The sequence below is a fragment of the Canis lupus genome, chromosome 4 (assembly GCF_048164855.1).
Source record: "Canis lupus baileyi chromosome 4, mCanLup2.hap1, whole genome shotgun sequence".
In the NCBI taxonomy this organism is placed as follows: domain Eukaryota; kingdom Metazoa; phylum Chordata; class Mammalia; order Carnivora; family Canidae; genus Canis; species Canis lupus.
This window is the reverse complement of record NC_132841.1, coordinates 24,494,500-24,512,234: the sequence shown is the minus strand read 5'-3', so window position 1 is coordinate 24,512,234 and position 17,735 is coordinate 24,494,500. Positions and strand designations below refer to the sequence as shown.

General features: G+C 35.1%; 1 protein-coding gene across 10 annotated transcripts in view; it reads right to left on the bottom strand.

Annotated features, from left to right (window-relative positions):
- Positions 1 to 17,735, bottom strand: part of FAM149B1 (family with sequence similarity 149 member B1) — a 77,729-nt gene that overhangs the window by 28,876 nt on the left and 31,118 nt on the right. For all 10 annotated transcript variants that reach the window (XM_072823572.1, XM_072823569.1, XM_072823567.1 and 7 more), the window contains 4 exons: positions 12,984 to 13,126; positions 11,865 to 11,981; positions 4,953 to 5,120; positions 3,808 to 3,995 (listed from right to left, as the gene is read on the bottom strand). In XM_072823572.1, coding sequence (XP_072679673.1) covers positions 3,808 to 3,995; positions 4,953 to 5,120; positions 11,865 to 11,981; positions 12,984 to 13,126 — 616 coding nt within the window. The remainder of the gene's footprint in view (positions 1 to 3,807; positions 3,996 to 4,952; positions 5,121 to 11,864; positions 11,982 to 12,983; positions 13,127 to 17,735) is intronic.

Genomic DNA, 17,735 nt, shown 5'->3' with positions numbered 1-17,735 from the left:
ATCCTACTTTTTTTAAAAAAGTATATATTTTTAAGTAATCAATGCATTCAATGTGGGGTTCATACAACACTGAGATCAGGGGCCACATGCTTCACTAACTGAGACAATCAGGTGCCTCTTAATCTACTTTTTGACAATTACAAATAATGCTGTTGTGAACATTCATGCATAGGCTTTTGTGTGAATATGGTTTCAGTTCTCTTGGTTATATACCTTTGAATAGAATTGCTGGGTCATAGGGTAATTTTATGTTTAACTTTTTGAGGAACTACCAAACTGTTTACACAATGGCTATACCACTTTACTTTCCCACCAGCAATGTATGAGGTTTTCAATTTCTCCACATCCTCACCAATACTTGTTATTGTCCTTTTTTTCCAATGTAGCCATCCTAGTGGGTATGAAATTGTATTTCATTGTGATTTTGGTTTCGGTTTATATTTCCCTAAGGAATATGATGTTGAACATCGTTTCATATGCTTATTGGCCATGTGTAACCTTTGGAGAAATATCTATTCAAGTTGTTTGCCTATTTTTAAATTGGGTTGTTTGTCCCTTTGTTGAATTTATACTTTATATGTTGTGGATCCTAGATTCTTATCAGGTGTATGATTTGCACTTATATTCTCCCATCCTATAGGTTGTCTTTTCATTTTTTTGATAATATCCTTTGATACATAGTTTTTTTTATTTGTATAAAATCCAGTTTATTGATTTTTCTGTTGTTGTTTATGGTCTTGGAATCATCTAAGAATCCACTGCCAAGCTCATTAAGATTTACTCCTATGTTTTCTTCCAAGAGTTTTATAGTTTTAGTTCTTAAATGTATGTTTGTGATCCATTTTGAGTTGATACTCTGTATGTGGTGTGAAATCAGGGTCCAAATTCATTCCTTTTTATGTGACTATCCAGTTGTTTTAGCACCATTTCTTGAAGAGACTATTCTTCTCCCATTGAATGGTCTTGGCACCCTTGTTGAAAATCAATTTGCCATAAATGTGTGGGTTTATTTCTGGACTCTTGATCCTATTCTGTTGATGTATATATTAATTCTTATGCCAGTACCACATTGTTTTAGTTAATGTAGCTTTTTTTTTAAGTTAATGTAGCTTTGTATCAAGTTTTAAAATCAGGAAGTGTGAAGTCTCATATTTTGTTCCTTTTTAGTATTTTGGACATTCACTCAACTTGTAAATCTACTGGGGAGTATTGCCATCTTAACAATATTAAGTCTTCCTTCCAATCCATAAACACAGGATAACTTTCCAATTCTTTAGGTCTTCTCTATTTTCATACAATAATGTTTTGAAGTTTTCAGTACAAAAGTCTTATATTTCCTTGGTTAAGTTTAATCCTAAGTATTTTATTCTTTTTGATGCTATTGTAAATGAACTGTTTCCTTAATTTCATTTTCAATTATTCATTGATAGAGGCTGAAAGAATTTTGAGAAGTGTAATAGAGCTAGCATAAATTGCCTCGAACGGACTTAGTAGAAATCTGGATTTGGAGGATGCTGTAGGGGAGGGTTTAGAAGGAAATAAGGAACATTTTATTAGAAACTGGAAGAAAGGAGGTGCTTGTTATTTAGTAGAAGAAATCTTAGTGAAATGGTCTTCTGTGGTCATGTGGTAAGCAGGACTTTTAAGTGATGATTCTGGTTATGTAGCTAAGGAGATTTCCAATAAAAGTGTTGAAGGTGAGGTCTGATATTTTTCTTGCTACTTATAATAAAACACAAGATGAGGAAGAGAAAGTGAAAGAAAAATTATTAAATATAAAGAAACCAGGACTTGATGATTTTGAAAATTCTGTATCTCTAGATGGCAAGAAAATTTAATGAAAGAAGGCGGTCAGATCCTCAAAATTCTACTGGCAGGAGGCAGTCTGATAAAACTACTAAGCTACACACATGCGCTACATTTTATGAAAAAGGAAAGGTGACTCAGAGGGTAAAACCAAGAGCCCAGAGGTTGGAACAGAGAGCTGAGAGGATTATTTCTAGGATTGGAACTTCCAGTATTTCCCAACTGGACTTCAGAATTGCTATGAACCCCTTTTTTACCTTCCATTTCTGCAAACTACCCCCTCTTCCTAATCTGGAATGTCTGTGATCCTTTTCCTGGCCCACTATCATATGTTGGGTGTGTTGGGTAAGGTAACTTTTCTCCAGGAGTGGAATGGCTGGATTATATAGTTAGATGTTTATATACCACTGTATATAGTCTTTATTTTCACAGGTCTATAGATGGAAAGGAATTGTGCCCCAGAAACTTTACTTAATGTATTATATCCAGGAACTTTGTCTATATCATGTCCTGATTTAGATGATAATATTTTGGACTTCAGAGCCAGTGCAGTAATAGGATGGACAAACTCTACAGTGGCCCCTCTATGATTCTTACCTCTTGGTGTTCACACCTAAAAGCGATGAGATGTCACTCCCATTAATATGTTATGTTATATTAGCTGTTTTGCTAGCTGACTAGCTCTCAGTCTTTCTTGATGGCCTTGAAGAGGAAAGCTGCTGTGACTCCTACAGCTACAAGAAACTAGATGCTTCTAAGAACACACAAAAGGGGTAGTGGATCCTTTCCTAGTTGAGCCTCTGCATGAGAACCTAGCCATGGCCAACACCTTTTTTTTTTTTAATTTTTTTTAAATTTTTATTTATTTATGATAGTCACAGAGAGAGAGAGAGGCGCAGAGACACAGGCAGAGGGAGAAGCAGGCTCCATGCACCGGGAGCCCCATGTGGGATTCGATCCCGGGTCTCCAGGATCACGCCCTGGGCCAAAGGCAGGTGCCAAACCGCTGCGCCACCCAGGGATCCCCATGGCCAACACCTTAACTGCAACTTTGTAAGATCCTAAGTAGGGGACTAGCTAAGCAATTCTTGGACTTCTGACCCACAAATCTGTGAGATAATAAATGTGTCTTGTTTGAAACTGCTAAGTTTGTGACCATTTTTTATGTATCACAGAAAATGAGAACAATTCTTAAAAGGCTAAATAGACATTTAACCATATAATCAGACCATTCCACTCCTAGACATTCACCTAATAGAAAAGGAAATGTATGTTCAAAAAACTCTGATGCAGTAACATACAGACCAGCTACATGTAATAATCCCAAACTGAAACAATCCAAATGTCCATGGACAGTAAAATGGATAAATTATGGAACAATGGAATACTTTTTAGGAATAAATTGCTGGCAGACACAATTACATGGATGAATCTCAAAATGATCCTGCTGAAGGAAGGAAGCTGACAAGTAAATACCATGATTCAATTTATATGAAACTCTACAAAATAAAAACTAAACTATAGTGACAGAAAGTACATTTTTTTTTTGTCCCTTGGGGATGGTGGATCAGGCATGGGCAGAAGGGAAGGATTACAAAGGTCATGAACTTTTGAGGGTTCATTATGTTCATTATATTGACTATTTTGTAGTTTCATGTTTATATACATGGGCAAATTTACCAAATTGTATACTTTAAATATGAATGGTTTATTGTATATCAGTAATTCTTAAGTAAAGCAGTTTTTAAAATGTATTTGCCACTTGCACATGTTTTTTTCTCACAAATAATTATATTCAAAGAAAACACAATCTAATTATCATAGAATAGGCCTTGTTGCTCATCCACTCATTCTCAAATATTTTCTAAATATCTGTACGTGCCTGTGGGAAATACAAATATAAACTTTTTACACTAATGAAGCATTTAATCTGATAAACTAGTTAGGGTTTAGAAATCATAAACAACTATTTTTTTATATTGTTTTCACAAAGATCCTTACCAGAAGCAAATCCCTCCCAATGACTACGTGTCAGCTGCTCCATACAGCTCAGAACCTTGCTCCACACATCGTCAAACACATAAGCAAGGACATCCTCTTTCATGCAGTAAAATGGAGCAATGGGCGGGTACCCTAATTTCTGTTTCTCTGGAGCTGCTTGTAATTTCTTTCCTTGAAACCCCTCTTCCCTGTAACAAAAGCAAATAATCCAATAAACATTTGTTAACTGGCAGGAAAGGAAAAGAGAAGAGCCCAATAGCACAAGAAGCTACTCTGAGGCTCTTCTGGAGATTCTATCTGTAAGCCAGAAACTCTCAGTTATCTGCATTTGTCAGGGAGAACCAATAGCTCCAGTATTTTGGGGTTAATACTCTAGCTAACAGATATGTTTACTATGATACATATAAATTAAGACAAAAAATTCTGGAACCCTTGAGGTATAAAGAAATATCTTAAGGTCTCTATAGTAAAAATTATCACTAGGGTAGCAGAGGTCTCAAGAATTAAATGGGGAGCTGTAAGCAGGAAAGAAGGATGGTAAGAGGTTTATGCAGAGCAACTAAAGACTTTCTCCTCTGCTTCTTTCCCAAGGAAGAGCTGGCCTAGCATTAAGTCGGGGAGAAGGCTGATTAGTATTAATTGTATTTAAATTTATATTTCTTTTCATAGGAGATAATATTTTCATATGATGAAAACATTCAAATTATAAGGAAGGAAATGTATGTATGTAGTGGAAAATAAGTTTATAACGCTGTCCCTCAGTTACCATTCCCAGAAACCAACACTATACTTGGGTCCAGAGAAATAGGTTACATTATATACTGTACTGCACTTTGGTTTTTTACTTAACAATGTATCTGGCCCTTGATCCCTATTAATACAGATGAATATGCCTCTTAAAAAATAGCTGCAGAGTATTCCATTTGATATGCCATGGTATATCTAGCTGGCCAGTTACTGATCAACCAACCTTTTGTTCTTATAGTCAGTACTGCATTCAATATCCTTGTATGTAGGAAGTAATAGGAAATAAATAACCAAGTGACATAAATCCAATTATAGGTAATATTGGTACTATGGAAAAGATAGATATTAATACACAAAACAGGAAAGGAGTAAAAAAGCTTTAAAGACATAATACTCACATATCAGTGTGGTCAAATGCTAGGTATTCTTCTATTATTCCTTCAGAGAAGATTACACAGTCTTCCTCTTCTCTTTCCATAGAATACAAGCTAGGGGATTTGGCCATGGAAGATGCTCTATGAGCATAAGAAGATGAAAAATGTAACTTCTTTCCTCTAATACCAAATCTGGGAGAGGAAAAAACAAATATTAATTTTGTACAACAAAATTGAACTCACAGTCCCCTCCCCGCCACAACAGGATCAGGAATCACATGCTCTACCAACTGAGCCAGCAGGCACCCCTCTAGAATTTTTTTGCTTTGAAAACAAAATAGGCCTTTTTGTTAATAAGAAAATTTCAGTTGGATGAAAGGAAAAATGTTCCCATTGCCTCTAAAACTGCAGCAAAAACCCCCAATAGTCTACATCATAAAAGTGTTTTTGCAAATATTATTTCTAATAAAGGAACCTTTTAAATCATCAGACTTCAAAGATTACCATGTCTGGAAAAAAACCTTTAACTTCTAAAATATTTGTAAGTAATAAAAAAAAAATAACGGTGGTTTTGCCTTATCACGTATTGCTCTGTTAGTAACATTTAATTTGAAATATTTTCTTGTGAGAGGAAAAAAAATCATTGGTACTTTATTCTTCTCTCACATGCATAGAGGATAAAATGACTTTGCTAGGTTTTTAAAACAGAGTTTAATTTGGAGCCAGACCATCCACGTGTAAGCCTTAGGAGGTAGAAATCTGCAGCCTTCCTGGAAGTGATCACTGCAATGAGGTGGTTGAGAGGAACAGTGGCCCAGAGCTCTTTCCTGATCAGGATCTGAAAAGTACAATTAGCTACTCTCAATTCCATTTCAGACCAACCTTATATCCAGTGGATCTCTAGAAAGGACTGAACTAAAGGAAATTTACATGAAGGTGTGATTTCATGATGCCAAAAGGAAAACATAACTTAGTATCCTGGAAAGGAAATAAGCCTGTGGATGAACTTGCCAGTAGAACTGAAAATATTTGAAATATCTCCATGGCTTTGGAGAGCTTCAGAAAACTCTTTATGTCTAAAAAAAAAAAAATCTGATTTGTATTGAGCTTAACTGGCCCTTGCATTTAGGATAGCTGTAAAAAAGAAATAATAAAAAAAAACAAAGGCTATAATTTATGTGTGATACAAGGGAGACAGGCTTAAGACAAACAGCAGCCGTACCATACAACCTGACTGGCTTTTGTAAATTGTGGTAAAAAAAACATAATAAATTTTCCATCATAACAATTTTAAACTGTACATCACAGTAGTGTTAAGTATACTCACATTACTATTGTGTAGCAGATTTCAAGAACTTTTTTATCTTGAAAAACTGAAACCCTAATACACAGTAAATACTAATCCCCTCCTTCTGGCAACCACCTTCCTATTTTCTGTGATTTTGACTACTCTGTATAGGTAATGTGAGTAGAATCATACTGTATTTGTCCCTTTGTGACTGGCTTATTTCACTTAGCATAATGTCTTTGAGGTTCATCTATATTGTAGCATGTGACAGGATTTCCTTCTTTTCTACAGCTACATAATATTCTATTGCACATATATACTGTATTTGCTTTAGCCATTCATCTGTTGATAGGCATTTGGGTTGTTTCCAGATATCTTGCCTATTGTGAATAATGCTGCAAATGGTTGTACAAATATCTCTTTTTGATCTTGCTTTCATTTTTTTTTGATATATATAGCCAGCAGTGGGATTGCTGGATCATATGATAATTCTATTTTCAATTTTTTAATTTTTAATTTTTTTCCATTTTCAATTTTTTAAAGTAACTTCCATCTTGTTTTTCATGGTGGCCGCCCCATTTTACATTCCCACTAAAAGTACACAAGGGTTCCAATTTCTCTGCATATTTACCAATACTTGTTATCTTCTGTTGATAGTGGCCATCCCAATGGGTGTAAGGTGGTATCTCATTGTGGTTTTGATTTGCATTTTCTTATGATTAGTGATGTTGAGCATCTTTTCATATGCTTGTTAGCCATATATATATCTTCTTCAGAGATTTGTGTATTCTAATCCTTCGTTCATTTTTAAATTGGATTATTTTGTTGTTGTTGAGTTGCAGAAATTCCATATATATCCTGGATATTAACCCCTTGTCAGATATGTGATTTGAAAATACTCTCCCCCATTCCACAGGTTGCTTTTCATTGCATTGGCTCAGAATTTTAAAAAATATTTTATTTATTTATTTGTGAGAGACACAGAAAGAGAGAGGCAGAGACACAGGCAGTGGGAGAAGCAGGCTACATGCAGGGAGCCTGACGTGGGACTCCATCTCGGGTCTCCAGGATCACGCCCTGGGCCGAAGGTGGTGCTAAGCCACTGAGCCACCCAGGCTGCCCAAGGCTCAGAGATTTTTAAGTTTGATGTAGTGCCACTTATTTGTTTTTGCTCTTGTTGCCTATGCTTTTAGTGTCATATCCGATAAATCATTGCCAAATCCAATGTCCTGAAGCTTTTTCCCTATGTTTTATTCTAGGATTTGTATAGTCTTAGGTGTTATGTTTAGGTCTATAATCTGCTTTGAGTTAATTTCTATATATGATGCAAGGTAAGGTTCCAAATTCATTCTTTTGCATCTGGGCACCTAGTTTTCCCAGCACCATTTGTTGAAGAGTGTCCCTTCCCCATTGTGTAGTCTTGGCAGACTTGTTGAAAGTCATTTGGCCATTTACACAAATGTGCTATTCTATTAGTGGTTTTCAAGGATTACAATTCTGCATATAGTCACACACTTTAGCATTTTATTAGGTATTACAGCTAGTTAATTTTTGTTGAGGGATATATTTAAACTAAAGGTTGACAGCTCCTTATGCTAACTTGAAACAGCAAAGTGCATATTTTTTTTCAAGTGTAAATATCCTTAAATTCATATTCTCATGGCCCTTTTTTGCCTGTGTTTTCTCTGCCACCATCTTCTCTTATTTTTCGGTTCTGGAATTCCATTTTGACCTAAACACTAATATTTGTTTTGATTGATAACATTGTTTGCAGCCATAATATCAGTGTATACATTAACTTTTGTATCATTTGGTATCATAAAAATATGATATGCTTAAACTTATAGTAAAAAAAATGTTGAATGCTAATCATGTTGTAATCACTGTACTGTTAAGAAATACAAAGAAGAAAATACTGTAGTTTTGTGTTTTGTATTGTACCAGTTTTCTCTGGACCAAGAATTCAAAAATAGAAATTGAACCAAATACTTTGTTTAGTACATTTGACACCTTAAAGAAAGTCAGTGTGAGAGGATTCGTGAATAAGAAAGAGAATGACAGAAGACAGTGATAGAGATATAGCTTAAGTCAGCTTATGATACAATTTTACATTTTTATCTTAAATTCAGTGGGAAGCTATTGAAGATTTTTAAGTGGGAGACAGAAAGGAGCAACCCTCAATTTTAAAAGGAAAATCTGATGTAAGTTGAGTGGCAAGAATGGATATAATTTGAAATATTATTTTTATAGAAAATCTCACTTATAAACCTCATTTTATGGCAAATTGATTTGTTAAACTGAAAAAAATCAAAATGAACATGACACATTTTTCCGTACCGTTTACAAAGCAAAAAGTGCCAAAATAGCAGCACCAAGTTACAGACTTTCACTACCCAAATTTTGTTCTCAAATACTATTAGCCTCTCAACAGAAGTAGGTCTCCTTAAATTTCAGCTGATTCTATGTCTTGAAGAAAAACTTAAAGATGGGCATGGAACATCCTACTGTAACCACAAAGCAAAGACCGTCAAGACAAAAACAAAGTAACTAGCTTGTCATGGCCAAGTTGTAACAATTTGGGCATCAGTAATTATGATTAATTAAAATATATAAATATTTTGAAATGCTCTGAGTTCATAATGGTATTCAAGAAAATATCAAGTATGGACAAAGTAAGGGTTCCATGAAAGTAAATATGGATTCTGTTATGCTTTCCATAAGCAGTGGTATGCTAATAAAGCTGGATAATTTGTTTCAGCTGGGTATATGTCTGTATATGAATTATAAATAGATGTTTGTTTTATCTGTATGTTAAATAAAAGTAATAATTGAAAACTGTAAGCAAATAGTCCAGAAAAGCACAGCCAAAGTAAGAAGGGCTAATCAGCAGTAGGGTAGCAAGTAGAAATGAAAGAAAGGAAGTCTGCAGTATGTTGCAGGATGGTTTAGCCAGATATCCTAAAAGAAGAGGGGCTAACTGCTCAGGCCTTGATTACTTAGTTCCTTGGAGATGAGTGTCTCAATAGAACTACTACTTATAAAATAATAAGGCATATATAAAATCTCTACTAACATCAGGTAAATATATTTAACTTGAGTTATGTAATTTTGGTCAGTGAGGATTAAAGAATACATCACCTCTGTGAAAGATATTAGTTTGTAAAACTCTGGGAATTATATAAAAAGAGCAAATTTAAAAAGGCTTATTCATGTAATACATGAGGTTTAAATTTAAAAAGAAAATTCAGCCTAGTGACAAGAAACTTGAATTTTGAGAAAAGCAAACAAATTCCATTCTCTGACAATTTAGGTGATAACCCTGGTCCTATAACCATAAGTGGCCTAATGAGGTAATGTTTTACGTTGTGGTCTCTTGAAATGACTACAAGCCCCAAAAAGCATCAGAACTACTGCTACTAAAAACTCATAGCTCAAATAAGTAAAATTATAGTCTTGGGGAAAAATTTAGGAATAATAAAGAAAGGGAATTAAAACTATGATATTTTACAATAGATTTAAGGGTAAACATAGATTTTTGAAATAATCCTATTTAGGTTTTTAAAAAATGTTTTATTTAAATTCCAGTTAGTTAGGGGCAGTCCGGGTGGCTCAGAGGTTTAGCGCCGCCTTCAGCCCAGGGCCTGAACCTAGAGTCCCAGGATGAAGTCCCACGTCGGGCTCCCTGCATGGGGCCTGCTTCTCCCTCTGCCTTGTCTCTGCCTCTCTCTCTTTCTCTGTGTTTCTCATGAATAAATAAATAAAATCTTTAAAAAAAATTCCAGTTAACATACAGTGTGATATTAGTTTCAGGTGTCCAATATAGTGATTCAACCTTTGCATAAATCACCTGGTGTTCATCACAAGTGCATTCCTTAATCCTCATCACCTATTTAACTCATCCCCCCCAACTCCCCTTCGGTAACTATCAGTTTGTTCATTTAAGTTAAGAATTTGTTTCTCTGTTTTGTTTCTTAAATTCCACATATGAGTGAAATAATACGTTATTAGTCTCTTAGTTTGGTCAAAATTATACTCTAGAATCCATCCATGGCAAGATTTTATTCTTTTTTATGGCTGAATAATATTCCATTACACACACACACACACACACACACCACATCTTAATCCATTCATCAGCTGATAGACACTTGGGTTGTTTCCATAATTTAACGATTGTAGATATATGCTACTATAAACTTTGGGGTGCATTTATCCCTTTAATTAGTATTTTTGTATTCTTTGGGTAAATACCCAGTAGTATGATTGCTGAATCATAGGATAGTTCTATTTTTAACTTTTTAAGGAACTTGCATACTGTTTTCCAGGGTGGCTATTCCAGTTTGCATTCCCACCAACAGGGCAAGAGGGTTCCCCTTTGGGCACCTGGGTGGCTCAGTCAATTAAGTATCTGCCTTCAGCTCAGATCATGATCCCTGAGTCCTGGGATTGACCCACAAGTCGGACTCCCTGCTTAGTGGGTAGCCTCCTGCTCCTTCTCCCTTTGTGCCTCCCCCCATTCATGCTTGCTCTATCTCTCAAATAAATAAAATCTTTAAAAAGAAGAGGTTTTCCCTTTCTCCATATTGTTTGCCAACACCTGTTGTTTCTTGTGTTGTTGATTTTATCCATTTTGATAGCTGTGAGGTGATAGCTCATTGTAGTTTTGATTTGTATTTCCCTGATGATCAGTAATACTAAGCATCTTTTCAGGTGTCTGTTGGCCAGCTGTATGTCTTCTTTGGAAAAATGTCTTCATGTCTTTTGCCCATTTTTAAACTGGATTATTAATTTTGGAGGTGTTGAGTTTTATAAGTTTTATAAGTTCTTTATATATTTTGGATACTAACCCTTTATCAGATTTGCAAATATCTTCTCCCTCTCTATAGGTTGCCTTTTAGTTTTGTTGACTGTTTCCTTTGCTGTGCAGAAGCTTCTTATTTTTGATGAAGCCCAATAATTTATTTTTGCTTTTGTTTCCCTTGCTTCAGGAGACATACCCAGAAAAAAGAAAAAAGTTGCTATAGCTGATATCAAAGAGGTTACTGCCTGTGTTCTCTTCTAGGACTTTTATGGTTTCAGATCTCACATTTTGAATTTGTTTTTGTGTATGTTGTAAGAAAGTGGAATAATCTTTTTTAGGTTTATTTTGCTGTTGCTTAAAGAGTTTGAAGTATTCAAAAGAATTAGCTATTTTAAATAATATACTAATTACCCAGTTTAAGCTAACAAACCAGCAGCTTAATGTGTATAAAGAAATTAAGCTGGAATTAATATTACATGTTTAAGAAAAATCACTTTTTCAAATTTTTTTTCAAAAAAATCTTTAAAGTGTGTTTCTCAGACCCCCTAAATTTTTTAACCCAGTCTATCTACACTTTATTTCAAGAAGGAAGTTCCTGTATTTATAGACATATAGAAATACAAAGATAGAGATAGGTCTGAATAACAAAAATATCCTTAAACTCTAGGGAATGTCTTATTTTTTGAACAAAAAATTATATAACAAAATTCTCGTATGTGCAAAAAGTACAATCTTAACAGAATTTTATGTGCTTTATTAAATAGGAACAAGTAAAAAGTTTTTGAATCACCTAGTATAACACTTGTACATTTGGATACATAAATACTTAAATATTATAGATACTTACATAGTAGAATCTCTTTCTTGAGAAAGTGCTGCCTCATGTGAAGCTGAAACAACAGAAGGGGATCTAGGATACAGCCCATAACCTTCACTTGGAGTGATTATCTGCCTACCCAGAATCCTTCAAAATGAACAACATAAAAAGACAGTTAAACACCTTCACCTGTCATTCATACAAAATGTAGATATTTTTGGAACAAATACGCTGGCTCTATATAAAATTCCAGTACATACTTAGTCTGATACTGATTAAGAATGATTCTTGAGAGAAAATGTGAATCCAGAGTCTTATTAGAGGTATAGCTTCCTTCCACAGAATGGAGACATAAATGATAAAGCTATAGCTTCCCACCATTGAAAAAATCCAAGGAAACTGAGCAAACATTTGTAATTTTCCCTCTGTCCTCTACAGTAACCTTTATTAAATCTGCCAAAATGGATGAAAGCCAGCCTGAATTAGTGAAAACTATGAATTATATTCTTAAGAACATGATGCTGAATAAGTTTTAAATAGTTAAGTACAAGTAATATGGTTTCTGAGGAAAGTTTCCTAACAGCTTATATCTGCTTTCAAGTATACATATGAATTTCCTTGTAGACAACAGTGTAAACAAGTACATTTTCTGACCCTCTTGCTCAAAAGAAGAGCTGTTTGGACAGCCACAATACACAGATTTCAGCTACTGGTATAGAAACTGTTTTTATTCAATTAGGACAACATAGTGGTAGTTATGAAAACTCCAAGAAACTTCCTTCAACTTGAATTTTCTCTCAACGGAGTCTATCCATCAGATGGCCTTATTTATATTCATTAAAACCAAGCCCATAAAGATTTCAGAATATAAATTTTTTTGGATATCTACTTTTCAAGTTTTAGTGTTTGCTATGAATACAAGCCAATCCTAGGGCTTTTATTTTTTTTTTTTTCAGATTTTATTTATTTATTCATGAAAGACACAGAGAGAGAGAGAGAAAGACAGAGACACAGGCAGAGGGAGAAGCAGGCTCCAAGCAGGGAGCCTGACATGGGACTCGATCCCAGGTCTCCAGGATCACGCCCTGGGCTGAAAGCAGGCGCTAAACCGCTGAGCCACCCAAGGATTCCCCCTAGGGCTTTTAATACCTGAGGTGAGGAAAGCTACATGTCCATTGTTGGCACTCTTCTTGTAAACTCTTAGTATGCACACTTAACTTCTGCTCATACAAGAGTTCATCAATGGCTGTGAACATTGCCTGGACCTTTTCAGTGGCATTTTGGTCAAGTTCCTAGAAGAAAATATCACACCAAAATATTTAGATAGGCTTTTAAAGTCATAAAGGTTGCTTTCAACAATCAAATTTTGTTTTTAATATTTAACCATTTGAAATACTGCTGAATTTCCATGAAGGAAAAGTTAGTGAATTTTCATCTTATAATATTTAGATTTTCTTTCTATTCCTATTTAAAGAAAATTTATAGAAATATCTACTTTTTCAAAGTAATATTTTCTTTACCATAAAAATACTATGTTTATCATAATCACCTTGAAAGACAGAAAGGTATGAAGAAAAAATGAAAAGTACCAATAATTCTATCAAATATAATGATTGCTAATTTTAGTATAGCTGCTTGGTTCCAGTATTTTTTTAGAGCTGAAGACAGTTAATCCTATACATTTGACCCTGAACAACATGGGACTAGGGGTGCTGACCACCCCCCCACCTCCCCTGCATGCACAGTTGAAAATCCATATATATCATTTGAGTCTCCAAAAACCTAACTACTAATAGTATACTGATGACTGGAAGCTTTGCCAATATCTCATATTTTATATGTGTATTACATACTGTTTTCTTATAATAAAGTATACTAAAGAAAAAGTTATTAAGAAAATCATAAGAGAAAATACATTTACAGCACTGTACTGTATTGAACATAAAAGTGGACCCACATAGTTCAAACCTGTGTTCAAAGGCCAAGTGTATATGCATTATTTTGTAGTCTGTATTTTTCAATTGACAGTTTAGGTTGTCCCTGTCCTCTATAATTCTTTAGCAGCACCTATAGAGATGGCTATAAAATGTAAATCTGATCATGTTATCTGATTCTCTGCTTGTCCTCTACTTCATCGGTATTTATGCACCTTTAACGTTCTGGTGGAAGAAAAGTTAAACCTTTTATTAAAGTATAAGATAAGAAATTTGTATTTTTCACTCCAAGAATAAAAATCAGCTTCTACCCAATTAAAAAAGCTTTGCTAAATAGATATGAAGGCTAACTTTTAAGACTGTTTACCTTAAAAAAAAAGAGCTATCCAATTATGTAAAATACATTTTTTAAAAAGGACTTTGATATGCTTTAACTTTCCTCTAAGTATTTTTCATGTTTTTATTTTGAATTTTAGTATTAATGTTGTTTTTTTATAACACATATTACTTATTTTAGTAACTACTTAGATTTACCAGTATGCTTTGCCAATAACTTTGCTTTCTGATTCTGTGTGTATCCCATTCCTTTTTTCTGCCTTTTTCTTATTGATATAATCAATCCTTTAATAGTTCTCTCAATGTATAATACATAAGGATGGAAAATTCTTGTTCATAGATGCTTAAGATGTTTTTATTTTGCCTTCATTATTGAATGCTAAAATATGATATATTTATATATCTTATTAAGCATATATAAGAGGTATATCATTCACATATATATATTCATTCAATATATATATGACATATAGAAAATATCTTTTTTCCTTAGCATTTTGAAGACTTTTTTTTTTTATTTTTTTTATTTTTTTTATTTTTTATTGGTGTTCAATTTACTAACATACAGAATAACACCCAGTGCCCGTCACCCATTCACTCCCACCCCCCGCCCTCCTCCCCTTCTACCACCCCTAGTTCGTTTCCCAGAGTTAGCAGTCTTTACGTTCTGTCTCCCTTTCTGATATTTCCCACACATTTCTTCTCCCTTCCCTTATTTTCCCTTTCACTATTATTTATATTCCCCAAATGAATGAGAACATATAATGTTTGTCCTTCTCCGACTGACTTACTTCACTCAGCATAATACCCTCCAGTTCCATCCACGTTGAAGCAAATGGTGGGTATTTGTCATTTCTAATAGCTGAGTAATATTCCATTGTATACATAAACCACATCTTCTTTATCCATTCATCTTTCGTTGGACACCGAGGCTCCTTCCACAGTTTGGCTATAGTGGCCATTGCTGCTAGAAACATCGGGGTGCAAGTGTCCCGGCGTTTCATTGCATTTGTATCTTTGGGGTAAATCCCCAACAGTGCAATTGCTGGGTCGTAGGGCAGGTATATTTTTAACTGTTTGAGGAACCTCCACACAGTTTTCCAGAGTGGCTGCACCAGTTCACATTCCCACCAACAGTGTAAGAGGGTTCCCTTTTCTCCGCATCCTCTCCAACATTTGTGGTTTCCTGTCTTGTTAATTTTCCCCATTCTCACTGGTGTGAGGTGGTATCTCATTGTAGTTTTGATTTGTATTTCCCTGATGGCAAGTGATGCAGAGCATTTTCTCATATGCATGTTGGCCATGTCTATGTCTTCCTCTGTGAGATTTCTGTTCATGTCTTTTGCCCATTTCATGATTGGATTGTTTGTTTCTTTGGTGTTGAGTTTAATAAGTTCTTTATAGATCTTGGAAACTAGCCCTTTATCTGATATGTCATTTGCAAATATCTTCTCCCATTCTGTAGGTTGTCTTTGAGTTTTGTTGACTGTATCCTTTGCTGTGCAAAAGCTTCTTATCTTGATGAAGTCCCAATAGTTCATTTTTGCTTTTGTTTCTTTTGCCTTTGTGGATGTATCTTGCAAGAAGCTACTATGGCCGAGTTCAAAAAGGGTGTTGCCTGTGTTCTTCTCTAGGATTTTGATGGAATCTTGTCTCACATTTAGATCTTTCATCCATTTTGAGTTTATCTTTGTGTATGGTGAAAGAGAGTGGTCTAGTTTCATTCTTCTGCATGTGGATGTCCAATTTTCCCAGCACCATTTATTGAAGAGACTGTCTTTCTTCCAATGGATAGTCTTTCCTCCTTTATCGAATATTAGTTGCCCATAAAGTTCAGGGTCCACTTCTGGATTCTCTATTCTGTTCCACTGATCTATGTGTCTGTTTTTGTGCCAGTACCACACTGTCTTGATGACCACAGCTTTGTAGTACAACCTGAAATCTGGCATTGTGATGCCCCCAGATATGGTTTTCTTTTTTAAAATTCCCCTGGCTATTCGGGGTCTTTTCTGATTCCACACAAATCTTAAAATAATTTGTTCTAACTCTCTGAAGAAAGTCCATGGTATTTTGATAGGGATTGCATTAAACGTGTATATTGCCCTGGGTAACATTGACATTTTCACAATATTAATTCTGCCAATCCATGAGCATGGAATATTTTTCCATCTCTTTGTGTCTTCCTCAATTTCTTTCAGAAGTGTTCTATAGTTTTGAGGGTATAGATCCTTTACATCTTTGGTGAGGTTTATTCCTAGGTATCTTATGCTTTTGGGTGCAATTGTAAATGGGATTGACTCCTTAATTTCTCTTTCTTCAGTCTCATTGTTAGTGTATAGAAATGCCACTGACTTCTGGGCATTGATTTTGTATCCTGCCACGCTACCGAATTGCTGTATGAGTTCTAGCAATCTTGGGGTGGAGTCTTTTGGGTTTTCTATGTAGAGTATCATGTCATCGGCGAAGAGAGAGAGTTTGACTTCTTCTTTGCCAATTTGAATGCCTTTAATGTCTTTTTGTTGTCTGATTGCTGAGGCTAGGACTTCCAGTACTATGTTGAATAGCAGTGGTGAGAGTGGACATCCCTGTCTTGTTCCTGATCTTAGGGGAAAGGCTCCCAGTGCTTCCCCATTGAGAATGATATTTGCTGTGGGCTTTTCATAGATGGCTTTTAAGATGTCGAGGAATGTTCCCTCTATCCCTACACTCTGAAGAGTTTTAATCAGGAATGGATGCTATATTTTGTCAAATGCTTTCTCTGCATCCAATGAGAGGATCATATGGTTCTTGGTTTTTCTCTTGCTGATATGATGAATCACATTGATTGTTTTACGGGTGTTGAACCAGCCTTGTGTCCCAGGGATAAATCCTACTTGGTCATGGTGAATAATTTTCTTAATGTACTGTTGGATCCTATTGGCCAGTATCTTGTTGAGAATTTTTGCATCCATGTTCATCAGGGATATTGGTCTGTAATTCTCCTTTTTGGCGGGGTCTTTGTCTGGCTTTGGAATTAAGGTGATGCTGGCTTCATAGAACGAATTTGGAAGTACTCCATCTCTTTCTATCTTTCCAAACAGCTTTAGGAGAATAGGTATGATTTCTTCTTTAAACGTTTGATAAAATTCTCCTGGGAAGCCATCTGGCCCTGGACTCTTGTGTCTTGGGAGGTTTTTGATGACTGCTTCAATTTCCTCCCTGGTTATTGGCCTGTTTAGGTTTTCTATTTCTTCCTGTTCCAGTTTTGGTAGTTTGTGGCTTTCCAGGAATGCGTCCATTTCTTCTAGATTGCCTAATTTATTGGCGTATAGCTGTTCATAATATGTTTTTAAAATCGTTTGTATTTCCTTGGTGTTGGTAGTGATCTCTCCTTTCTCATTCATGATTTTATTAATTTGAGTCTTCTCTCTCTTCTTTTTAATAAGGCTGGCTAATGGTTTATCTATCTTATTAATTCTTTCAAAGAACCAACTCCTGGTTCTGTTGATCTGTTCCACAGTTCTTCTGGTCTCGATTTCGTTGAGTTCTGCTCGAATCTTTATTAACTCCCTTCTTCTCTTGGGTGTAGGATCTATTTGCTGTTTTTTCTCTAGCTCCTTTATGTGTAAGGTTAGCTTTTGTATTTGAGTTC